This window comes from Hyperolius riggenbachi, chromosome 7 (assembly GCF_040937935.1).
Source record: "Hyperolius riggenbachi isolate aHypRig1 chromosome 7, aHypRig1.pri, whole genome shotgun sequence".
Classification (NCBI taxonomy): domain Eukaryota; kingdom Metazoa; phylum Chordata; class Amphibia; order Anura; family Hyperoliidae; genus Hyperolius; species Hyperolius riggenbachi.
Window position 1 is genome coordinate 78,286,616 of NC_090652.1, and position 27,014 is coordinate 78,313,629.

The window sequence follows — 27,014 nt, forward strand, 5'->3', positions numbered from 1 at the left end:
GAAAAACAAAAATGGGTATCCTGAAGGATTTACTGCATTGTACTACTGTATATGTCACTACAGTGCTTCTTGAAATGTGTTTTACAGTTGTCTTTCACCACTTTTTTTGGGGGGGGGGAAATGGAAAGCTTTTTTTTTTTTTTTGCCACGTGGGTAGATTTTATATAATCAGTGTTGATTTTTGTTAATTATGTTAGTTTACATTAATTGAAAGTGCTTCCTGACTTTCTGTAAGGAAACTTGCCTACTAAAGGAAGCTTAATCCGATTCTTTTTGATGTCTTTATCTTCCAATCCCATTTTTTGTTGAAAATCTTCAAGCAAAGCTTTAAGTCCTGTGAAGAAAAAATAAAGGTTACCCAGATGCTTATAACGTTAAGGGACACTTGCTAGGAAACATAAATAAAAACATCTATCTATAGTACATTAACAAGTGAACTCATCAAGTGGACTTATCAAATATTTGATGTGTTACCGTGTCCTCTGAAAACTTGCATGAATTTAGCCTGTGTTTGTGATGTTTTCAGGAACTGGGGATGCAGGAACTCTTCTCAGTATTCCAAGGGTGAAATATGAGTTTTCTAACCTCCACTGACCCAGGATAGTCCTTTCATCAATGATTGCAATTAATAAGGTAACACAAACATAACAGAGTTTTTCTGTGCAGGATTCAGTAAGCGCCATTTCACATTCCAGGGATGGTTGTACTCAGCCAACTTCGCTACGCTGGAACTACGCATAGTTCTATGCAATTACGCTTCGCAAACTACGGTTTTTGAAATCAGAAACTTCGCTACGTTTGCATTTTGTAGACTACGCGTTAAAATACGGAAGCTTTGCATAGTGCGAAGCGTAGTGTATGCGGACGCTTATGGCCTTATGCGGAAAAAATTCTGCAATAATCCACTAAATATGGGCATAGATGAACTAATATATGCGTACATTCCACCTTCCAATGCGGAATTGTATACGTATAGAAGGGCAATAATATTTCTGCGCATGCGCAATGATAGACGCAGTTACCGCACGCGTAGTTGACTTCCCAATACATACATCAACTACGCGTAGCTTCGAATGACGGTACTACGACTACGCGGAAATATGTACGCAATGTTTTTAAACTTCGTCTATGAACTATGATGCGTAGTTGCGGACTACGATGCGTAGATTCGCGCTAGCGTAGTTTACGAGCAACCCTGACTGCGATCCATTCCATTGCATCACACAGACTCGCTGCATCCCACTGCAGAAGCTGTGGAAGCCCTGCTGGGCTATACCATTGATCTTGGTGTAGCACAGTGCAGTGGGTCCTGTCATGGTGTTGCAAGAGCTGCAGTGCGCTGAGTGCACTGTTTGAGGGTAACCAGAAAAGTATGCCTCACTGTATGGTCGGACCACAGCGGTTTGACCTTTTGGGACTCTTGCCATACGGCTGTACAACAATCGCAAAACAATTACTGAAGTGTAAAAAGTTGCTTTATAAGCAAAGCAGAGGATAAATCATTTTCCTCACTGAGGAACTTTCTGAATGAACTTGATGAAATAATAATCATGTGATAGCAGCGCTGGGCTAGACTCTGAGCAGGGGAGATTTGTGATTTTTACGCAAATAGAATTACCTTGAAACACCAACAAGTAGGATAACTATATGGGCAATAAATAAGAAAAAAAAACACATTTTCATTGTATATGTGTATAATGATTCCACTGCGCACTCCTTAGTAGCCTATAACAGAAAAAACACTCCGCGGAGCCAGTGCGCGTGACGTCATCACGTGCGGAAGTTCATGACGGGAACGCTGTAGCAACTCGTGGGGAAGCTTGGCAATAACGGGGACCTTCTGCAGAGCGGGACGCCGCCGGGAAGCCGTATGCGGGCTCCAGACAATCAGCATTGCCGTCTAGATAAGCTTACTTCTTCCTTCTAGTCTGTAAGTAGGCTATTGGCGCGAGAAGCGCAGGTGTGGAATCTGAATGTGCTTACATACTGCACAATGAGGAGTTTTTATTGTGTTTTGTTTTAAAGTTTTTTTATGAAGAATAAATGCATTTTTCTACTGAACTTGAGGTTGTGATTCACTGAGGGCCTGGTGAGACACAGTGCTGAGCCTGAGATCAACCTGAAAACCAAGGTGGCTAGAATCTGGTGAGCCCCTTTGATGTTGGTGGAGGGTGCACGAATCTTGGCACTTTTGTTCACACATGTGGGTGAAACAAGGATTGTAATTTTGGAAACCGGATTACGCGATGTGGAGTGTTTTTTCTGTTATAGGTTACTAAGGAGTGCACAGTGGAATCATTATACATATCTGCTTCAAACTGAGGATACCCCCACAGTGAACCCTGTTGTATTAACTCATGCTATAAGGACTCTGGTATTTATCAGTGATGCTCGGATGTGCCTTACCCACGAATTTGGAAATCCGCGTGGTTGCAAAAAAAAAATCCGCATTCGGCCCCGCCGCATTGCGGATTTTCGTCCACGTCCACGCAGCCACGCGGATTTTTTCCCGTGAATGGCGTAATCACGCGCGGATTCACGCCCGGAGGCGGATTTTCTTTTAACGTTAATAACAAAGCCCCCATACATGCTACAGTCCCCCAAATAGCATGGATTATCGAGGTGATAAGGGGCAACATAACTTCAACATAAAAAATTCCCCCAAAAATTTTTTTTCTAGAGAAAATGGATTTTAAAGTGAAATCAACACTTTAAATGGGGCTATTAATTGGTAATAAGTGGTTTTAAAAAGGGATATACGCGTTAAGCAGTCAAAGAGGTTAAGGCGAGTTCCAATGGCACTTGGCGGCGAAGGTACCGCTGGAGGAGGATGAGTGGCTGACGGCAAAAAGGCTTCAGAGAGGTTTTTGTATTTTTTTTTTTTTTTGCAGCAATTAGCAATGACATCGCAGCAGAGTTGTCAGTGGACACGGGCAGTGTATACGCAGAGTGCAGTGGTGGTAGCGACTGAGTCAGGAGAAGGACTATGCGGGCGGTCAGTTCAGCAGCACAGAAGGACCACGGCAACATACTGGTGGTAGTAGTAGCAGCACAGCGTCATAGTGCTGGCCAAAAAATTAAATGCACCCGGTGACCCGGGCAGTGTGAACGCAGAGTGTAGTAGCGACTGAGTCAGGAGGACAAAGCGGGCGGTCAGTTCAGCAGCAGCAGCACAGTAGTAGTAGCACAGCGTCATAGTGCTGGCCAAAAAATTAAATGCACCCGGCGACCCGGGCAGTGTGAACGCAGAATGTAGTAGCGACTGAGTCAGGAGGACAAAGCGGGCGGTCAGTTCAGCAGCAGCAGCACAGTAGTAGTAGCACAGCGTCATAGTGCTGGCCAAAAAATTAAATGCACCCGGCGACCCGGGCAGCGTGAACGCAGAGTGTAGTAGCGACTGAGTCAGGAGGACAAAGCGGGCGGTCAGTTCAGCAGCAGCAGCACAGTAGTAGTAGCACAGCGTCATAGTGCTGGCCAAAAAATTAAATGCACCCGGCGACCTGGGCAGTGTGAACGCAGAGTGTAGTAGCGACTGAGTCAGGAGGACAAAGCGGGCGGTCAGTTCAGCAGCAGCAGCAGCACAGTAGTAGTAGCACAGCGTCATAGTGCTGGCCAAAAAATTAAATGCACCCGGCGACCCGGGCAGTGTGAACGCAGAGTGTAGTAGCGACTAAGTCAGGAGGACAAAGCGGGCGGTCAGTTCAGCAGCAGCAGCACAGTAGTAGTAGCACAGCGTCATAGTGCTGGCCAAAAAATTAAATGCACCCGGCGACCCGGGCAGTGTGAACGCAGAGTGTAGTAGCGACTGAGTCAGGAGGACAAAGCGGGCGGTCAGTTCAGCAGCAGCAGCACAGTAGAAGTAGCACAGCGTCATAGTGCTGGCCAAAAAATTAAATGCACCCGGCGACCCGGGCAGTGTGAACGCAGAGTGTAGTAGCGACTGAGTCAGGAGGACAAAGCAGGCGGTCAGTTCAGCAGCTCAGAAGGAGGACCATGGCAATGTACTGGTAGTAGTACCATAACACCAAAAAATTAACCAAGGTAGGCACTAGGCAGGTAGTAAATGTCTTTATAAAGGCAGGCATAGTTAACAACAGCACATGCAGCAGCCACTTCATGTCCCCCTGTGTCCGACAATAGGGGCCAGGAACTCACCTTCCACCCAAGCCTGGTTGATTTTCAGGAAGGTGAGTTTGTCCACAGAGGCGTGGGAGAGTCGAGAGCGCTTCTCTGTGACCACGCCACCGGCCGCACTAAAGCATCTCTCTGAGAGGACACTGGAAGGAGGGCAGGATAGGAGTTCCAGGGCGTACTGGGAAAGCTCGCTCCAGATGTCCAGTCTCTTGACCCAGTACTCCAAGGGGTCCACGGGGCTGTCGGTGTCATTGAGCCCGCTGGATGACCCCATATAGTCAGACACCATGGTGGTCAGTCGTTGCTTGTGCTGGTTGGTGGTGGATGCTGTGGCAGGCACCTCTGTTCTGGGCTGCTGCACTGCATACAGGCTCTTGCTTAGGCTCTTCAGGTCTCCGGGGCGCCAGTTGCTGCTGCTGCTGCTGCTGGTGGTTGTTGTTGTGCTGCTAGTGGCAATGGCAGGCACCTCTTGCTGGCTTGGCAGAGCAGTTACAGTGGGGGTGGAATGCTGGGGGAATGCTTCCAGTAGTCTGCGCACAAGGGCCTCCTTCAACTCCCTTGTGCGTTGCTCGGTGGTGGATGGCGTCATTAAGTCTCCCAGCTTCCCCTTCAGACGGGGATCAAGCATCAAGGTAATCCAGATGTCCTCCCTTGAACGCATCTGGATCACCCGGGGGTCCCTGCGAAGGCAGCGCAACATGTGCACAGCCATGGGAAACAAGTGGGCCCTGCCAGCAAGATCTTCCTCGTCCTCGCCATTGTCCCATAACGCATGCCTGTCCTCTTCCTGTGCCATGTCGTTGTCCTCCTCAAACCGCCATCCACGTACAACGCCTGCTGCACTCTGCTCCTCCTCCTCCTCCTCATTCAGGTTAGGGACCTCCAACTCTTCCACTACCTGCTGTGAGCCCTCCTCTGAGCTGGACTGTGCTGCCATCTGCTCCTGTTCTTCCAACTGCCTCAGGGCTTCATCCCCACGCTCAATTAAATTGTCCATTGCCTGCTCCAGTAGACAAACCAAGGGCACCCACTGGCACACAGAGGCCCGCTCCTCACTGACCATCTTGGTTGCCTCCAGGAAGGGACTCAGCACCAGGCATACTTGCTGCATCAGTGTCCACTGAGTGGCAGTAATCATGGGGACTTGCTGGTTGCTGGGGACACTTGGGTCTAGCATGTAGGCCCTAAGAGCCAGCCTGTGCTGACACAGCCGCTCCAACATGGCCAGAGTCGACTTCCAGCGAACTGGCATGTCGATGATCATCCGGTGTTGTGGCCTTCCATACTGCTGCTGTAAGGTGGACAAGAGTGCAGAGGCAGTGGCTGACAGGTGGAAAAAGCGTACCACCGCCCGGGCATCCTGCAGCAGCTCGCTCATCCCCTGGTAGGTGCGCAAGAAGCGCTTCACCACAAGATTGAGCACGTGGGCCAAGCAGGGGATGTGCTGGAGGTTTCCCTGCTGCACTGCTGCCACCAGGTTGGCCCCGTTATCGGCTGCCACATACCCCACTTCCAGGCCTCTGGGGGTCAGCCACCTCCGCTCCTGCTTCCTGAGGGCGGCCAGGACGTTGGTGGCCGTAAGCCTCTCCTTCCCCAGGGTCACCAATTTTAAAAGGGCTTGGCAGTGCCGAGGCTTGGCGCTGCTGCTGCCGAGGCGGGCTTGCTTTCCGGGTGCTGAGGGAGTGTCGTGACAGGACCCTTCTGCATCCCCCCTGATCCCGCGTGGTGGCACCACTAGCTGGGCTGATGCGCTCTTGTCCTCCCTCCCTTCCATCAGTGTCACCCAGTGGGCCGTAAAGGACAGGTAGCGACCTGTCCCAAATCTGCTACTCCACGAGTCCATGGTCACGTGGACCCGCTTGCCCACAGAGTAGTCCAGGGAACGGGCCACGTTTTCCACCGCAAACTTGTGGAGTGCTGGGATCGCGCTCCTGCTGAAATAGTGGCGACTGGGGACTTGCCACTCGGGGATGCCAAATTGGAGCAGCGTCCGCATGGCGCTCCCCTCCTGCACCAGGGAGTAGGGAAGCAGCTGTGATGCCATGGCCCGGGCCAGCAAGCCATTTAGTTTGCGGATCCGCCTGTGGCTTGGAGGCAGAGGCTTGGTCAGACCCTGAAAGGTGTCGCTCAGCAGGGTCTGACGACGCTGGGATGCAGGGGAGGCAGAGGAGAGAGACGAACACTGGCTGCCAGCCTCAATGTCTGTGTCCTGAGCAGCCGAGGTGGAAGAGCGCTTGCGTGCTACTACTGCTGCTGCTGTGGGGGATTCACGACCCTGAGGGAGGGAGGATGCTGCTGCGCTGGTGGGCCTTCTGCTCTCAGGAACCCCTGCCAGCAGTGCCTGCTTCCTCTTAAAGTCCGCATACTCGCGGCAGTGGCGGCTTCTCAGGTGGCCCTGGAGGGATGAGGTACCCATCTTGCTCAGACTTTTCCCACGGCTCAATCTTTTGCTGCATAACCTGCACACCGCATACCTTTTGTCATCAGTACATTCCTCAAAGCAATCCCACACTGGTGACTTTAATTTACTGCGGCCCCCACTAGCAGAGGGTGCAGCGGAGCAATGTGTGGTAGTAGTTGCCGGGGGTTGCATGGTGGTGGTGCCGGCTGAAGCAGTGTCCTGTCTACTTCCTCCACGCCCACTGCTGCCGATGCCCCTGCCCCTGCCTGACATATGGCGATATCCTTGCCTAGGCCGAGGTGACTCGTCATCCTGCTCTGACCATTCTTCCACGGACTCAGCAGGCTGCACATAGTTAGGGTCCACAACGTCATCATCAGCAGCATCATCATAATCCAGCTCTTCCTCTGACTCCCCCGCCTCCTCTTCTGTCCCTACATCCTCAGACACAGACCCCTCTTCTTCATCACCAGAACTCAACAACGCTTGTGATTGTGGCCCGATCTCAATCTCTGCCACATCAGTCCCCAGTAAGTCCTGTGCTTCTTGCATCAGCAGGTTCCCAGATGCCGGACTGAGGGACAGAACGCTGTCATCCTGGGAGGGCTGCTGACCAGTGGGTGCTGGGGTGGATGTCACAACAAGCGTGGGATGTTGGCTGCTGCTGCTACTGCTTGGAGTGGTGCTCACAGTAGAGGTCTGGGAGGAAGTCATGATGTCCATGAGTACGTCAGGTTCCATTTGCTCAACCACCACACGGGGACCAGAAACTTTAAAATATTTGGACAATGGCGTCCGCTGACTCGGCCCAGGCTTTGCTGCCCCCTTTTCTGCTGCATCACGACCACGTACAGCTGGGCGTCCTCTCCCTGGACGTGGAGCAGTCCCAGAAGTGGCTGAGGCAATTGAACTCCCTTTCCTCTCACCCCGCGAAACCCTGCCAGACATGTTGCTAGTAATGAATCACTGGATGCAGTGGGCACAGTACAAGGCCACTGAAGGATGCAGTGGGCACAGCACAAGGTCACTGAAGGATGCAGTGGGCACAGTACAAGGTCACTGAAGGATGCAGTGGGCACAGCAGTGGGCACTGGATATACAACTAGGTCACTGAAGGATGCAGTGGCCACAGTACAAGGTCACTGAAGGATGCAGTGGGCACAGCAGTGGGCACTGGATATACAACTAGGTCACTGAAGGATGCAGTGGGCACAGTACAAGGTCACTGAAGGATGCAGTGGGCACAGTACAAGGTCACTGAAGGATGCAGTGGGCACAGTACAAGGTCACTGAAGGATGCAGTGGGCACAGCAGTGGGCACTGGATATACAACTAGGTCACTGAAGGATGCAGTGGCCACAGTACAAGGTCACTGAAGGATGCAGTGGGCACTGGATATACAACTAGGTCACTGAAGGATGCAGTGGCCACAGTACAAGGTCACTGAAGGATGCAGTGGGCACAGTACAAGGTCACTGAAGGATGCAGTGGCCACAGTACAAGGTCACTGAAGGATGCAGTGGGCACAGTACAAGGTCACTGAAGGATGCAGTGGCCACAGTACAAGGTCACTGAAGGATGCAGTGGGCACAGCAGTGGGCACTGGATATACAACTAGGTCACTGAAGGATGCAGTGGCCACAGTACAAGGTCACTGAAGGATGCAGTGGGCACAGCAGTGGGCACTGGATATACAACTAGGTCACTGAAGGATGCAGTGGCCACAGTACAAGGTCACTGAAGGATGCAGTGGGCACAGCAGTGGGCACTGGATATACAACTAGGTCACTGAAGGATGCAGTGGGCACACAAGGATGTCACACTGTGTAATGAGATGCTCATATGCCAGCGAGCGAGCGAGCAGTGGGCACTGGGCACGGCACAAGGTCACTGACAGAATGAATGAACAGCACTGGCAGAGAGTGGCGGCGCCGGCGGTGTGACTGGCTGCCTGCAAATAGTACAAGTGTATAACTGTCACTGGAATATACAAGTGAACACTGCAGCTGCACTAACCTGCCTGCCTGCACTCTACACACAGATAATCCCCACTCCCACTACACTGCAAAACTGAACCTGCCTGCACAGTACTACACACAGTTAAATAATCACTAGACTCCCACACTCCCACTACACTACACTGACTACAACTAACTACAGCAATCACTCACTGACTAGCTAACTGTGTACAGTATAAGAGCAGTGTTAGCAAAAAAAACGCTTTGTTTTTAACACAATAAATGCACTTGCTCAAACAACAATGGCCTGGAGATAATCCTCTCAGCACCACAGTCTAGTAGCAAGGACAGAGCTTTTCCATCATGGCCGCCGCTTTATATTCAGGAGGGGAGGGCATAGCTCCCCTCCTGTGATTGGTTGCTAGGGCCTGGCTGGGGCACTCTGATTGGCCTGCAATGTGTCACTTCCGCATAGTTTGACGCATTTCCGCAAACCACGACTTCAGCCCCGGGTTTCACGAGCGTGAATGCGGATTTCTGTCCGCATTCACGCGAAGCCGAAGTAGATTTTCGTGGTTGAAAATCTATTCACGGCTTAGCGTGTCCGAGGCGGAATGCGTCAAAATGGTCGTGAATCCACGCGTAAGCGTGATCACGACCTGGCGGTGAGCACCACTGGTATTTATGGACTTTATTGAATAGGAGTGGCGCAGCCAGTTATAATATACATTTTCATTGTATGCTGTCCCAGACCATAATTCCATATTAGCATGTTTTCCCATAGTGACAATAAGACTTCAATAAACTGAAAATTCACACTTCTTGATCACTTAAATACTGCGACAAGTGATATATGTGAAAGATGGATGGATGGATGGATAGATGGATGGATGGATAGATAGATAGATAGATAGATAGATAGATAGATAGATAGATAGTAATTATTATTATTTATTTATAAAGCACCAGCATATTCTGTGGCACTGTACAACATAAGAAAACAAACAAGGGATACATAATGATACAGACAATGATATACATCAAATATGAACACTGATACAAGATACAGCACTGCTAATTACAATTGCAAATTTAACATGATGACTAAAATGTATAAATGTCTAACAGTGTGCAAGCATTTAAATTAATAACATTCCATGACACAAAAGGGTGAGAGCCCTGCCCTTGCAAGCTTACAATCTAAAGGAATGAGGTGGAAACAAGAGGTGGGGAAGTATACAGTATATGTACAGGCAGTGCACAATTAGGTTATTTAGTGGGTGCATGGCCTAAGCTAGAGAATATGCTTGTTGGAAAAGGTGGGTTTTGAGGGAGCGTTTAAAGATTTTAAAGGTGGGAGAGTGGCGGATGTGCTGTGGAAGGGCATTCTAGAGGAGGGGTGAGGCTTGTGAGAAGTCTTGTACACGTGAATGTGAGGAGGTAATTGTAGAAGAGGATAAAAGAAGCTCGTGTGCAGATCTGAGATAGATAGATATGAACACATATGTGTGATTATCATGTCAGGTTATACTAACACAAATTGCTTTACTACTATGAAAGGTAACTACCTTCCAGTGGAATCTTGTTTTGAATGTTTTCTGCTGCTGGAGCTCCCGGGGCTCCCTTTTCAGGGGCTGGTTTACAGTCATCATCCACACCTTTAAATACTGTAAAAAAAAAAAACATAAAGAAAAAAAAAATTAAAAAAGCGGAGTGACTGTACAGCACAGCACAGGTGCCTGAAAACTGTATGCATACATCAGCATCTACTGTGAGAAAAAGTTTTACCATAGAAATACCCAGACAGGTTATGGTGATCCAGAACCAGCAGGAAGGTATAAAGGGCTTACAGAGACCAAAAGCCATTTCTAAAAAGCAATGCTAAATGTAATAGTGCCTTCTTTAAACATTGAGTATTTGTGATAATTAGGCTCCAACAGAGCAACTGTGGTTTCCCATGATGCATCACTTCCAAATATGCATATCATCTCTTTATGCCCTTGAAATCAAGGCTGCATATCCACAATCACTGGTGTATGGTATGTATACATTTTACAGAGCCACAGCAATCCCACAGCCTGTTTCAAACATTTTAGTCCACATCAGTGCATGGCATTGATTGACATGGGACTAGGCTTGGACCAGTACTAAGAAATATCCAGACAGCTCAAGGTGACCCAGAACCACCTAGAAGGTATGAAGAGCTCAACCACTTTAGGACCACAAGCTTTACCCCCCCCCCCCCCCCCCCCAGACACCGGGCATTTCTCACTAATTAGGCCACTGCAGTTTTAAGGGCACGCTGCAGGGCCGTACATGTCAGCACAAATAGTGATTCCCTCCACCCCCTTTTCTGCCCACTAACAGAGCTTTCTGTTGGTGGGCTGTAATTGCTCCCAGGATGTTTGTTTATTTTTTAAAAAATATTATTGTTTTCTTTTTAATAAATAAGTGATTTTTTTTATAATTAATTTTCCCAGCCCTCCCTCCCCTAGCCAGCCTATCACATTGACCGGCTGTCATAGGCTTCAGCCAATGAGAGCTGATGGCTCTTGTGCATCCCAGGGGGAAAGCCGTGTCACATGGCTGTCCCCCGTACAGCGTTGTCATAGATCTCAGCACTGTGCTATGTAAATAGACAACGGTTTCGCCGCTTAACAGTCTCGTATCGGTGATCGCGGCTGGGAGGCGGATGATGGAGCAGAGCTCTGTCATTCAAGCGGAGATTCATCAGCGTGCGGGATCTCCTGCAAAACACGCCCACATGATCTTACGCCAATTGGCGTTAGGCGGTCCTGGTGCTGCCGCAGCGGCCACGCCCTTCGGCGTGATGTGGTGGGCTAGTGGTTAAAGAAACCAAAAAGCCATCTAAAAGCAATGCTAAATGTAATTTTGCCTTCTTAAAACAGAAGGTATTTGTGATAATTGAGCTATAAGTAAGCAACTGTGGTTCCCCATGATACATCACTTTCAAATATGCAGATCCTCTCTTTATACCCTTGAAAGCAAAGCTGCAGATCCAAAAACCACTGCTGCATAGTGAAGTGAGTTGGTGTATAGTGAGCCTGTGCCTAATACATTTTACAGATTGGTGTGACTTGGTAAAATGTTTTAGCTACCGGCTTACTAGACACCAGCAGTTCCGGAAGCCTCGTTTTCAAGGGCATAAAAATATGATTTGAATATTTGGGAGTGATGCATCATGGGAAACTACAGTTGTTTACTTACAGCTCAATTATCTAAAATACATGTTTTAAGAAGGCACAATTACATTTAGCAAACTATTACCATCTGCATTATTTAATTTTATGGGCTGAATCTTTTTTTCACAAGGTCAAATAAAAAAATAATTTAAAAAAATCCTTCATTTCAATTCAGATCCGAGTGAGGACCTAGCAGTAATTTATTGATTATCTTCTTTTTTTTAATAGCTCGTATGTGCTTAATTTGGTTCAGTATATGAAAACAATTATATTTCCATCACTCTGACTTTACAATTACATCTGTTAATTCACACTTATAAACTCAGTGTCTAAAATTATTTTTTTCAAATTCAGTTTAGTTTCTTATGCTTTTCTGTCCTTTTCATTACATTTTAAAAGGTCATAAAACTGATAAAATCATAAAGGAATTTACATTTATTGTGCTTTTGGAGTAAAAAGGGTAAGGAAAAGGGATCCACATTTTACTTAGGGCCCGTTTCCACTAGCCACCGCACGCGGCTGCGAGACGCGTGGTGGTACTTCCTGGTCAGCCGGAACGCTGACGAATCCCAGAAGCCGTGCATGCACAGCTATGAGATTTGCAGCCTCCTGTATTGAATCTGATGGCAATGTCGGCCAAATCACTAAGGTAAGCGATTCAGCCGGCAGCGCCATCTACTATGAATTCGGCCCGGTTTCCGCGCTAGTGGAAACGGGTCCTTAGAGTAAATTAAAAATCTTTCCCACCTGTCCATTCCAGTAGACTCCTGAAAGGGTTATGTAAAGTAACCCAAGCCTAAACTACACTCTGATTTTATAAACGTTGTTCTATATTTACAAGTGAAAAACGAATGAAAACTAGATAAGAAAAGAAATATCAAAACTAAGTTAATTTGGCATTGTTAGCTTATTTACGATAAAATGGGCCAGGGCCAGAAAACAACTGAATGACTACTCACACACTAGCAGCTGTTACTTCAACCTCCTCCCATCAGGCCACCACTACAGAACCATTACAGCTAGAACTATCTTATAGTAACTCAGTAATACAAATTACCATAATCACCAGGTCCGGATTTGAACTTTTTACCACCCAAGGCCCACTATTATCCGCCGCCCCCTGACCAACATCATCCCCCCACCCCCGCAACGTACACATTGCTGTATCTAGGTAGATGAGTCCTGTTCAATATAGGTAGCAAGATGACTCCTCCTCCCACTTTTAGTATAGGTAGCTAGATGGCTCCTCAGAGTCATGAAGTGGCTCAAACTTTAGAACCTGCTCTTTATGAACTGTCAGCTTACATAACTATACTTGTGAATAATACTGTATTCTTTTAGGAAGCTATTCAAATACAATGATAGTTGCATCACAAGAGCTCAAACTTAATGTTCAGGGCAAGTCTAATTCATTAACCCTGACAACCAGTCACAGTTGTAGGTAGGTGACTCCCCCCACCCTTCCGCTGAAGTCAAACCTCCGTTGCCTTAGACTTACCAGCATCTGAGGGAGGTGGGAGAATCTGAGGTGCCACTGCGCTTCAATACTGCTGTGCCACGTGGTGCAGTCATACCGTAGTGGAGGATCAGGAAGCTCCATGCCCACTGCAAGCATGACTCACCTGTCCATGCTCAGGATCCACTCCAGCGCCAAAGCTTGCTTTATCTCCCCCTCCCTAGCCACTCTACTTGTGATCTCCAGTTGGCGCCTCTCTCATCATATGATTAACAGTAACATCCCGACGCGTCACATGATGAGACAGAGGCGCCAACTAAAGATCACAAGTAAAGCTGCCTGCTATGGAGGGGTAGATAAAGCAGTCTTCAGTGCTTGAGCGAAGGTGATAGGCGAGTCATGCTTGCAGCGGGCACAGAGCTTCCTGATCCTCCACTATGACTGCACCACTAGGCACAGGAGTATTGTGGCACAGCGGCACCTCAGATTGCACAACCCCCCTCAGATCCCAGTAAGCCTAAGGCAAAGAATGATTGACATCAGCAGGGAGCTCCTGCAAGCACCAGCACCTTGGTAGCCACTCGCTCGCAACTCTGAGGCCCGTCAGTTTTGCAGCCAGAAGCCACAATGATTATATGTGGCTGCTGGCATATCAAGCAAGTAACTGCTTAAATACTAGGGCACCCCTTGCTCTGATGTGCCCTAGGCCATGGCCTTTGCGGCCTTGCCACAAATCCAGCTATGATAATCACCGATCGGAAATGGCACTTAAGACTCAAAATGGGAAGTTTGTAAGTGATAGGAATTTGTAATGTCAATTATGGGTGTACTCAAAGTTTGAGTAACTACGGAAATGTGACCAATCCCAGTGTCCTGGCAGAGTCCCTAGCAACCAATAGGAATAAGCTAAATAAGGCGGTTGCCATTTTAAGACTACTTCCTTGCTGAGTTGACTAGTGCTGTGAGAGGTTGTCAGACTGATTCAATATCCGGGACCTTGATTTTTTTTTCTCCACCTTGCCGCTGCTTGGGTCTATTGTCTGTGCAAGTACAGGCCTTGTGAAGTCCACCACTGCTACCCTACTAGGAGATCACTAGTAGGGTAGCAGTGGTGGACCTAAATCTACTAGGAGATCAGGGCTCCACTGAGGTAGGAAGACACTGCGCTGATTGGGAAACCTTTGGCCTTGCTGGATGCTGGCTTGTGATATACATGTGACATGTATGGACTGTATGGACTGTATGTATGGATTAGATTGCTGTTCACATCCCATTTGATCTATAAAGTTCCAGTTGAGCTATGGAGTTAAACTCAAGGTAACTTAAGATAATCATAACATGTTTTTACATTGCAGTTCCACCTTTATTTTATTCTAACTGGTTTTATCTGGTTTATGAAGGCCGAAGCCATGGCCTGTGCACGAGGTTTCCACTCGCAGCTGTGTTGTATTGCGCAGAAGCAGATATCAAAGGTTTGTACTGTGATCACGAGCCTATGAAAGTGACCGTATACTGTATGCGCTTGCGTGTGTTATTGTTCAAGGAGTATAATTGAGCTGGGAAAACGCCTGGACTCTGGGACTTTGCTGAGACCAACAGACATGATGGATTGTGTAGCCAGGTGTTTTCCCCTATGGAGGATTGATGGAGTCCCCTTTTCTTCGGGTGATGTTGCAACACTTGGTAAAGATACATAAAAAAAAATGTTGATGCATGCTTACTCATAATTACTAACACTTAAAGAGAAACCATGACCAAGAATTGAACTTTGTCCCAATCAGTAGCTGAAATAGCTTTTTACAGCTGTTTCCAACTGCTAAAAAAAAGCAAGCGGCAGCTACATCACCTGCCAGCAGTAAAAATGTCACCACGTGATAAATGTCAGAATGTAAATCAGGGATTTAAAAGATTTTACAATGGGCAAACACAGACTAAATCATTTCTACATAATTATTGTAAAAATGAAGCACTTTTTTTATAACATTATTTTTACTGGAGTTCCTCTTTAAACTATGATTGTGCAAATACCTTCTAAAAGATACATTTTTGAGTTATTTATCTTTGCCTATATTTATTGTTAACCTACTATAAGTAGTATGTGCTTTGTAGCAGTGTTAAAAAACCCTATATTGTGTGGAAAAACACGGCTCCGTCTATCGGCTCCATGATGCCAGCCACTAAACTGGGAGAAAATGCAGCTGCAGCTGGATGCTTCTGTGACAGTCAGACTATCCTGACCAGCCCTACCAAATTCTGCCCAGGAGTCGGGACCCACAACAGGAATGAACACTACTGCACCTTCTGAACTGGAACACCTTAGCCAACACCACCAAATGTCAGCCATTGGGATCCTTAACAGCAACAGCCATGAATAACTGGGTCATCACTGCTCAACCACAACCTTCCTCTGTCCTCAACCCCCCCCCCCCCCCATGTCTCCTTAGGGATGGCAGATCATTGCCAAGTGCGACTGGTGACGACCTAGTTTAGCAGCCTCGGCTCTCTGCCTTTGCACATTATCCCCCGTTCCTTTCGGAACCTGTATGAGCCAAAACCATACCTGATACAACAACCCATTTGTGCTTGTAGAAATAAATGATTCTGATTCTGATGCTGTTACTGTACAAGTGCAAATCTCTAGTGAAACTTGAGATTTTTGTGAGATATGTGTGCTTTTGATTGCTTTGCTAATAGACTGATTGTGATTTAGAGCCCATTCACACTTAAGTGATTAGTGGTTGTTTACTGTTAACCGCCAAATCACTGGTGATCGCTAGCGCAATGTTAACTATATGGCATTTAGCAATTAGCGCTAAAAGCAAACACGCAGCATGCTGCATTTTTGTTTTTTGAGTGATCGCTATTGCATTGTATTTCAATCATGATCGACTTGCTGTGAAAGCACTGTGAACCAAAGCTGGCATAGCGTAAAACTGTATAACTTCAGCCATGCTATGACAATCTTCAGAGCATGCGCTGTTAACAATAGCTAGCTTAATATAACTGCATTCCCACCCAGCATCAACAGGACTGAGGCTCACCGAACTGTTGCCACCTCATAGACCAGGTGGCAGAGCCGGGACAAGGTCCTCCAGCACCCAAGGCTGAGACACCAAAGTGCGCTCCTCCATCCCTCCCACCCCAGCCGTCACACACTGATTGCTATTAGACTAAGAGGGCCACAGGGCCCACAACCTCCCCAACACCTTAATATCTAGTTATCTGGCTTGCAGTCACTGCTATGTATCCCCTTTTCTTATTTCTTTCTGCTTCATACACAATTAGCAATGACAGCTGAATGAATTGTGCGCCCCCTCCTACACTGCGCCCTGAGGCTGGAGCCTCTCCAGCCTATGCCTCGGCCTGGCTCTGCCAGGTGGATCTAGCGTTTTTGGGGCTGACATCCAGCAACCACCACAAGAGTAATGGAAGACCACTTTCCAAGAAGATAAAGCATTTAATCCAAAGATGCATAATTGGTAAGGCTGGAATGGAGTATTGCACACTTGGTCTCCCAGGCACTAAGAGGCTAATCTCGATGGAGTCCTGCTAGTGAAATCCCACACCCCCGGGCAGCGCAAGATAGGCAAACTCAGCAACTTCCTAGATGGATGCCGTCTGCCCTGGCTCCGCCCAACGCGCTTTATCCAATAGGACTCATCAATCCTGTTAATTCTGGGTGTGAATGCAGTTATATATTAAGCTGACTATTGTTGTTAAGAGCACATGCTCTGAAGATTGTCATAGCATGAGTTATAATACAGTTTTACGTTATACCAGCTTTGTTTCTCTTTTTTGGCCTATTATTCTGAGGCGAGTGCAGTGAAGTCATTTACTTGATTTTGAAAATTAGCGTTCATTCGGAAATGTGATATTCACTACACCACCAACAAGGAAACCAAAGGAAATATTCAAATATGTTTGGCCCACTCTAGACTACCAGGGAAGCTATACTGGAGGTGAAGCCCTAGATCACCTGGGAAGCCAGGTGGGGGAGAGAGGTGGAAAGCACTGAACACCAAGAAACTGTATAGGGGATGGAGGACAACTGGAGAGCAGGAAACTGTATAGGGGTTGGAGGACATCAAGAGAGCAGGAAACTGTATAGGGGTTGGAGGGGGAGCATTAAACACCAGGGAACTTTATGAGGGAGGAAGGTGGCCAGTAGACATTGAGGTTGGCCCATGACTTGGTCCCAGTTTACAATTTTGGCCCACTTTGTATTTTAGTTTGACACCCCTATACTAGAGGGAGCTCTCACATTATTGTTATATTCTAAGAAGATTAAGGGCCCAAATGCTCATATTAAAGTTGGACATCAGCTCAGCTCTCCTCTGTTTATAACCGGTTAATGTTTATAACTATAGGTAGAATTAGTATGTCTAGATAAAATATACTTGTTCCTGTCCAGTATGTCAGCCTATGGGTTTGTCTATTTTCTAGTTTGCATGTCATTGCATTGTGCCAATATGTGTCTGTGCCTCTCCTCTGTCTAAAACAGATTCTGTTGGCTGCATTGTGGCACTAGTCTCCACCTCCACAACTGAACACTGGTAACACATACTGTATAAGACAGTTCATGGATGAAACACAGCTAATGACAACTTACTGAGCCTCCGCTGAATGATGTCTGTTATTTTTGATAGGGTTCCTTGGTCTTTCACATCCTCCCTGAACAGGAATAGATCTCTAGTCAGCGACTGTAGGCTTGATTGACTTTCCAGTATTCTCTCTCTCTCTATAGAGCTACAGTCAGTCATATTATCAAGCACGACAAGGACATTTTGGCATCCTGAAACCAAAAGAAAGCAAAAACTTTTTTTTAGAGAATTATAACTATTAATAAGAAGTTTTAAACCAGGATGATACCATTTATTGGTTAACTAAAAATGAATAAAAATAAGCAAGCTTTCGGCCTTGCAGCTTTCGTCTGGCTTATATCCTGTTAGTTTGCAAACTGGTGGTACAGACAGCTTTATACATGCAACATCAAAAGGGAAAACAGATATTTTTTCAAGCATAAATACATGTCCTTAAGATGCCTTAATTCACACAGACCATCGACCTGGGGTTAGAGGTTATTAGCTAAGATAAGGATCCTTGTTAAACACCTGCTCACAGACCTGGGAGTTGGACTGACACAGAGGTATCGGAAATTCTTAGTTCACAAGTTCAGCTATAATGGCTGAGAAAGTTCAAATATCATCAATCTCATACCAATATAGAAAGTTGTTGTCCTTATTCAAACCGTTCTGCACAGCTTTGAACCACTTTATAAATTTTGTTTCTGCTATTAATCGATCATTTGACGTTTTGAAGCCACCCTTCAGGGCAGTGACACGAAGATCATCCATGCTGTGTCTATTGGACCGAAAGTGTGTAGCAACTGGGAGTCCAGATTTGGTATCATTAATAGTGTGCCTGTGTCCATTCATACGTTTGCGCAGAGTTTGTCCAGTTTCCATAACATTGGGGCATTTAGCACACATGATCAGATATACCAGATTGGTGGAACCACAGGAAAATGTGCCTTGTACTCTGTACCCCTGTTGTGAACCTGGTATCGTTACCCTGTCAGTGGAGTAAATGTGTCTGCGGGTCCCACATATTTTTTGTCGGCAGGGTGATGTTCCGTTTTGTTGAGGTCTATTCAAATAACTCCTGACAATCAACCGTTTTAGATTGTGTGGTTGCCGATATGACAAGAGTGGAGGTTTAGGGAATATCGTTCTCAGTCTGTGATCCTTGTGTAAAATGGGATGTAGTTCCTTAGCAATCCTCCTTAAGATTTCCAGGTGTGGGTTGTAGGTGACAACCAAAGGGACACGTTCCTCTTTGTGGTTTTGCTTATATTTCAGGAGTTCAGTCCTTGGGATATTGCTGGCTTTCCTGTTTTGGGGCTCAGCCATAAGAGGACTGTAACCTTGTTTAATGAAAGTGTTCTTAAGGCGATCCAGGTGCTTGTCTCTGTCCATCCTGTCAGAACAAATCCGGTTGTACCTTATTGCTTGGCTGTAAATGATAGAGTTCTTAATGTGCTTAGGATGAAAACTGTAATATCTTAGGTATGTGGGACGGTCTGTAGGTTTGCGATACACAGAGGTTTGTATGTTGTTACCCCTGATGTATATGGTGGTGTCCAGAAAGTTAATCTCTGTGTGAGAGTAGGTAAGTTTCAATTTGATTGTAGGATGGAAGGCTTTGAAGTTCCTGTGGAACTGGAGAAGATCATCCTCACTTGCGGACCAGATGATTAAAATATCATCAATGAAGCGGAAGTAGGCCAAGGGTTTTATGCCACATGCATTGAGGTATTTCTCTTCGATTTTGGCCATGAAGAGATTTGCATACTGTGGTGCGAATCGCAAACTCATTGCCACGCCCATCTGCAGTAAATAGAGGTCCTGTCCAAAAGTGAAATAATTATGAGTGAGAATGAATTTGATCAGTCCAGCAATAGGCTTTACAGGTATGCCCTGACCCTGAAGATATTTATGGCAGGCCGCAATACCATCATCATGGGGAATGTACATGGACTCCACATCCATCGTGGCCAGTATGGTTCCCTCAGGTACTGGGCCGATGGCTGTCAGTTTGTTCAGGAGGTGGGTGGTATCCTGTATGTAGCTGGGTCTTTTACAGACAAGATGTTTCAAGATGTTTTCCAGCCACCCTGAGATGTTCTCTGTAAAAGTTCCGCTCCCTGAGATTATGGGCCTGCCTGGGTTTCCCTCTTTGTGGATCTTGGGAAGCATGTAAAAGCAGGCTGTTCTAGGCTCTTCAGGGATAAGGGTCCTTACATGTAGTCTGATGTTTGCAGGCAATCTGTTAACCATCCTATTGAGTGCCATCCTGTAGCCTTTTGTGGGGTCCCCCTGTAATTTGGCATAGTGAGCGGTGTTGGATAATTGTCTTTGTGCCTCCTGGATGTAGTCACTGGTGTTCATTATGACTATGGCACCACCTTTATCCGCTGGTTTAATAATAATGTCCTTATTCTCCTTAAGGGATCTGATGGCCTGTCGCTCCTGTGGTGTTACGTTCTGGGCCAGTGTCTTTCTTTTACTCAGGATCCTGTCAGAGATTTTGCATCTAAATTTGTTGATGTATTTATCCAGGGCCGGGTTTTCTCCTTCTTTGGGGGTCCATCTTTTTTTTCTTCTTTTTAGATCTGGTGCGTTTTCGTCCATTATCCGTTGTATCACAGGCTTCCTTATCAGGGTAGTGTTCCTTGAGTCGAAGCTTTCTGAAAAATTCCTCCATATCTCCACAGAGTGCAATCCTGTCTATGGGTCTCGCAGGGCAGAATGACAGGCCTTTGGAGAGTACTGACATTTCAGCTTCAGTAACCTGATAAGAGGAAAGATTAATTACACCTGTGGGTTGCTCTTTTTCTGCTGCTTGTGCATCCAGGCGTCCACTCTTAATTCTAAGTCTCTGATATTAATAAGTGTCCTAGATATGCATGTGCACTCACACTTTGGGACTATGGAAGTGTGTGTTTAGTGCTTGTATTGAGATAGGGCAGCCATAGGGCACATTTTCTCACAATGCCATGCCTTTCCCATGTCCTGGTCCACCAGTTAAGGCCAGGGGCATATGTTCTCTATCTTGATGGTGGTAGGCATTTGAGTTGATGCCTGCCAATTACAATGTTTAATGTCAGCCACAGCTGAAAAAAATAGCTTTGGGCTGAGCAAAAATCTTTGTTAGTGCAAATATATATTTTGCCAACAATGCTACAATAGAAAAGTGGTATCAAGAAATATCCATCTTGGAGTAGAATAGGTAAAAAAAATAGGTAAAAAAAAAAAAAATCATAGAACTCCATTCTAAGTCTACAGGAATGGGAGGAATTCTAATGCCTAAAGTATACATGAGAGGAATAAAAATCAAAGTTTTATACATACCTGGGGCTTCCTCCAGCCCCCTTCATGCTGATCGGTCCTTTGCTGTCCTCCTCCACCACCTGCAGCCTCTGCAATCCACACCAGTAATTTTGCCAGTGAGCGCAGGCGCAGTTCCGCCACGCACGCTCCTGTGCAGCGCTCCCGTGGCTGGGAGTGTTCTGTGCCTGCGCAGTAGTACTCCACAAGCTCAGAACACTCAAGGCGACAGGCTGGGCCATGCAGGCCCAGTAAGCCCCAACTCCCAAAGTTACCGAACTGCAAAGGCTGCAGACGGCGGAGGATGATGGTGAGGGACTGATCAGCATGGAAGGAGCTGGAGAAAGCCCCAGGTACGTATACAAGTTGTATTTTTCTTCCTTTCAGCTCTACTTTAAGCATAAAGAAGCTGGATGAAACAAAATAGTTAAGAAAAAAACAAAGAGGATAGTAACATAATGAACTTTGACTATCTAAAGATACGTTAACTACACTGGACTAGGGATTTGGAGTAACCAAGGTCGTTGAGCTAAATGTAGTAGGCAGACTAATAATAGTCAGAGGAGGCCTTTTCCCAGTTGGAGCATGATGTGGCTTTCATAGGTAGAGCTTAACCAGGTTGACCAGATATTTAGAAAGGATTGAGTATTTACTGTCAATAGACTGCATAAATATTAATTTAAGCACAGATTGCTAATTCTTTTAAAGTAAGTAACCTGGGTTACTAATATAAACACTTCATGTGGACACGCTATAAGGAATAAGTATCGCTGACATAAGGACACGTGAGTTTTGCAAAACTTGTTTGTTACACAGTATATGCCACTAAAATCACACTGTAAGATAGGCAGGGTCTTGTGACCAGTGACTCCCCTGTTTAATTGAAGTACTAGTGCTTGAAGTCACACAATGGAGGAGACCCAAAATAGGACAGGGTAGGGTCAAACTGAGCCTCCAACTAGCTCCTCAGCTCTGATCTATTACATTATTAATATTATTGCTATTACAGCCGCCTGTGCAGCAGCCACCATGCTCTCTGTGCACTTTTGCATTGTGGCCGGCGGCTATGGACTTGGGCAGCATTTGAGATGGAAAGGAAGAGGAAGCTTCTGCACTGGAGAAGAATGGAGAAATGAGTGACACTGATAGCCGCTGTGGTGGGAAGGCGAACTGGCTACCTATACTGAAAGGGGGGAGTGGGAAAAGGAGGGATTAAGGGAGTAATCTGGCTACCTATAATGGAGTGAAAGGGGGGGGGTCATCTGGCTACCTATCCTGGGGTGGGGGGTCGCCAGGCTACCTATACTAGAGGGAAGGGGGAGGGGTCATCTCGCTACCCATACTGAAGGGGTGGCTGGTGACAGCGGCCTTGGGCGGTAAAGAGTGCAAAACTAAATAAGAAAACGTTTTCTATGTACTTACCGAGATGGTTACTCAGGGCTTTCAGCTCATTCTCATACAGGGCACCCGCAACATCAGTAATGAAAATTTGTCCTTGATTCCTTGTGTGGTAGAGAATAGCAAACTGGCAACGTTGGATATCTGAGTAGAATAAATGGTGATCCTTGGAGCCATAGACACTGCACACAGTTAACCATTTTCCAATATCAGACTTTTGCAAGTGATCTATTAGCCATTGATAATTATCTTTTGCGGACCTTGAAACAATGCCGATAGTGTAGTATGGCATAATGTTTTTCTGGGATGCCAATCTTGCTTGTAGGGTGGAAACTGAATTAGTTCTACTCTGACTCAAATTTTAACAGCAGGCTGGCAGAAAAAAGTAAAACTACACGTTAGTAAAAAAAAAAAAATCATACAGAAGTTAGATATTTCAAATTAAAACAAACCTGTAGACAAAATGTTCCCTTTGATCAAGCATATTTTTAAGAACATTATGAAGTCTAATGGACAATTTATAATGCAGATAAGGTGGCTAAACTGGACATATTGTTCTCACCACAAAAAGCTAAATGTTTGCCAGAGGGGCAGTTATTGATTGAATTTTTTTTTTTTTTTTGTAAAAATAACTAAACTTTTGGATTTTTTCGAATGTTTTTTCCTGTGCCCCGGCCGACAAGTACTATTTGGGAAAATAAAACAAATTAGTGCAGGTTATTTAGGCAAACCCTGAAACATTGCAGTCTATTTTCTTAACACTGCCACAATCACTCAAACACTAGACAAATGGTACCAGGCAGACAGGTGAGTTATTACATTTCTGGAGCCATAAATGGCTGTTATTAGAGTTGTGTCTGTTTCAATTAAAATGAATAGGCAAACAGTGAATGTTTTACTACATATCGCCAGCTTCCAAATTAGCCAATTTACAGCTCAAACACAAATTCATCAAATAAATATGCAGAGGGTGGGCAGGGCTTTTCCAATTCACATTAATCACTCCCCACTTACTATGTCGAGGCTTTTGGAGTCCATTAATGTTGGGCTCCACCTCCTGGGCAATACTCACACATGTTGCCTATTACATTGTGGGCAAAACTTACAAAAATTATTACTTAAAATGTATTAAAAATTATTAATTAAAATGATTTACAAACCAGCATTCTCCCGTTATACAGAGGGTTACACTTGAATTGAAGGCTTCGTTCACTGGTAACAATTTATTGAGTATGGGCTAATCCCTGCTACCTCCAGTATGTACAGTGTAAGCTTTTACTCTGTACCTGTACTGGGCAGGCCCATTCTCATCAGGTTACACCTCTGCTAAGTTAATGTACATTTGGCCCCACCCACAGCCACGCCCCTCCCTGCATGGCCATTTTTGCCCATCAGGTTACCCCCACCTGGTGCCCATGGGTGTCCCGGATCTCCTAGGACCATAGCAACACCCCTGCTTTACAGCTACCAAATTAAACATTAAATATCTATTTTAGAAGAAAATGGAAAAAGTGGGTGGCAGGTATCAAATTCACCAGAAAGCAGGTTGCGGGTCGGGTGCAGGTCTGAAAAATTAGACCCGTGCAGGCCTCTACTCTCAGAACAAGTCAGTGGTTAATTTCTGATTCCCTATATTTTGATTACACAATGTTAAATTAAAACTCTATTTAGAGTAAAAATTATAAAAGAAAAAAAAAAAGGAACAAAGACATATTGGATCCTTTTTTAACCACTTCAGTTCGAGCAGTTTTTGCCCCCTTAAGGACCAGAGACTGCTGGTACAGTAAAACGCCGCTCCCCGATGAATCGCCGGCACCACACATACCCGCCGTTCTTGCCGGTCACAATGCTGCCCCATAGCCGTAGGCTCCTCTTTCTGCGATCTCTATGACGCTTTCATCTTCTCCTGGCACTGTTTATTAATGGGAGCCAATGTGATTAGTGCTCAGTGATCACATGGTCAGGAGCCAATGAAAGCGGCTCCTGACCGTCTCACAGAGCTCTGCCATCCTATAGATGGCAGTGCAAGCGAATTGTGGTGGGTGCAAAGCGACAAGATCGGTTGTAACGCACGATTTACTGCATAGTGGAATCTACGTCCAGTCAGAGCTACAGCACCACCTGCTGGACGTAGATTCATACTGAGTTAATGTATCATTTTTATAGTAATTTCAATTTAATTTCTATACTCCTACTCTTCATCAATTTGACCCATATTCTTCTTTTTGTCTTCTGTCAACATCTTTTTTTGTATATTTGTTAAGTTTCGGGGGAACATACTGTATCTCACAAAAGTTAATACACCTCTCATATTTTTGTAAATATTTTAGCTTATCTTTTCATTGCACAACACTGAAGATGTTTGATACAGTGTAAATCAGTCAGAGTTCAGCTTGTACTGTATAAAAATGTAAATGTGCTGTCCCATTAAACTTAAAGAGACACTGAAGCGAAAAAAAAATGATGATATTATGATTTGTATGTGTAGCACAGCTAAGAAATAAAACATTAAGTTCAGATACATCAATGTAATTGTTTCCAGTACAGGAAGAGTTGAGAAACTCCAGTTATCTCTATGCAAACAAGCCATTAAGCTCTCCGACTAAGTTAGTCGTGGAGAGGGCTGTTATCTGACTTTTATTATCTCAACTGTTCCTGGACTATTTACTTTTCCTCTGCTAGAGGAGAGGTCATTACTTCACAGACTGCTCTGACAGACTCATTTTGAATGCTGAGTGTTGTGTAATGTGCACATATTATAGAATGATGCACTGTTAGAAAAAACACTATATACCTGAAAATAAAAGTATGAGAATATTTTCTTTGCTGCTAATCTTCTAGTAATTATTCATAGTACACAACCAATTCACTATATCATATATTTTTTTCCGCTTCAGTGTCTCTTTAAAACAGAAAATTGCCTTCTTAAAACAGAAGGTATTTGTGATTCTCCAGGCTGGAGTGAGCATATGAAGTCTGCCACAATGCATCACTGATGAATATGCAAATTGGCCCTTTATTGTCCCTGTAAGCTAGCCGCACCTGCAGATTCTAATATTTAAAAAAAAAATGCACTGATGGAAAAAAGTTTGGTGGTCCGATCCTTGTTACAAACCACTGTAGGTAAGCGCTCAGTGACAATAGAAGTTATTCCATTAGTCCATGATCCAAGAAGCTATTCTACATTAATCCTAGCAGAGGTAGTTTGCTTGACACTTTGTCATGAGCCACCACCACACCGCAAATAAAGGGCACTCACCCTTTGCTTTTAACCCTTGGTTAGATGGGTCTACAGCACTAGTGGGGTCATCTGACTGCCCCCTACCTTACACGGACTCTCAGCTTTCACCTCCTCAGACCAGAGGCTTCTTGTGTCGTATCAACTCAAAAAAACATATTCAGACATCATAGCGTAAACTTTCTTTAAATATGTTTTAATTAAGAGTACAAACTTAGAAACAAACATCATGTAAAACCAGCATAAAGTTTTTTCTGGCCTCTACTCCGTACATTGGCCACCCGGTCGGCTTAGGTCCACTGTACTCCAGGACCACCACTAATGAGCGACCACACTCTGCAACCATGTCCCCATCACTTGATTCGTATTGTCACAGGTTGAGATTCATCAGGAGCATGTGCAGGACATGTCTCCTCACCCTTTTATGGTTTCATTAATGTGCCTTGTAACCCTCCATCCCCACCTCCCCCTCCCAGAACAATTAACACACACCCGTAGCTTTCCAAACCCATCCTTCTCCCTCCCTACTACCACATAATTATGCCACACCTGGTGATCAGATTTCCCATACACCTCTGTGTGCACTCCATAATCTCCCATCCCCTTAGTGATGTCATTACCTCCCTCTTCATATCCATTCCCTCACTCCCCTCCCTTAGTATAACCATCACACACCTGTGATCCTAATCTATATGCACCCCGCACTGTCCGCCCCCTGGTGACGCAATCACTTATGTCTCCAGGATTCGCCCCCTATTGCCAACGCAGTGTTTGATTGTGCTACCCTAGAGATGCCTTCCAGTCTTAGTAACACAAATAGTTAGTGGAAACTTGAAACAGAATCACCGCAAATATCTCTACAGCCATGCCTCTTACACTCCCCAAATTTTTAGGGTATGGCGAAGACCCTCACAAACTCCGTGCCAAATTGCATACCCCAAACCCTGCTGGTTTCAGAGATAGAGTAAACAAATCTTTCTTGGGACCAATTTGATATTTAGCAATATCTCTGCTGCATAAAAGAATAGGAAACTCACAGCACAGGATTGTACTGCGCATGCGGGGCATCATAAATTTAAGGTAGCAGACAAAGAACTGGCCATCTCTTGATCAAGTATGGCCTGTAACGTGTTCATCCGCATCACAGGCTGGATTGTGTAAGGCCCATTCCCACGACTTGCCAGCACTCTGGCTGTGCATTGTCATCCAGGGTTCCCAATCACGTGCTCCTAATCACGTTACCTTTCCCACCGCTCAACTGTCTCCACTCCTAATGCAGAGGGATGGGTTTGGAAAGTTGCAGGTGCGTGTTAACCACTTAAGGACCTTAGTGTTGAACC

General features: G+C 45.6%; 1 protein-coding gene across 1 annotated transcript; it reads right to left on the reverse strand.

Moving 5' to 3' along the window:
- Window positions 1-203: 203 nt before the first annotated feature.
- On the reverse strand, window positions 204-22,776 carry LOC137526074 (uncharacterized). Its single transcript, XM_068247288.1, has 4 exons — window positions 22,461-22,776; window positions 17,762-17,944; window positions 10,062-10,160; window positions 204-334 (listed from the first exon to the last, which is right to left on the reverse strand). Exons 1-4 carry the CDS (start codon window positions 22,726-22,728, stop codon window positions 204-206), a joined length of 681 nt encoding a protein of 226 aa, XP_068103389.1. The 5' UTR covers window positions 22,729-22,776.
- Between the last annotated feature and the right edge of the window lie 4,238 nt (window positions 22,777-27,014).

Bases quoted from the DNA above. Each gene is read 5' to 3' on its own strand.
- LOC137526074 (XM_068247288.1), bottom strand. From the start codon at position 22,728: ATGCCATACTACACTATCGGCATTGTTTCAAGGTCCGCAAAAGATAAT. The intron at 10,161-17,761 runs GTAAGTTGTCAT...TTTTTTTTACAG, and splicing joins CATCATTCAGCGGAGGCTCA to TATTTAAAGGTGTGGATGAT. The intron at 335-10,061 runs GTAGTTACCTTT...TTTTCTTCACAG, and splicing joins AAACAAGATTCCACTGGAAG to GACTTAAAGCTTTGCTTGAA.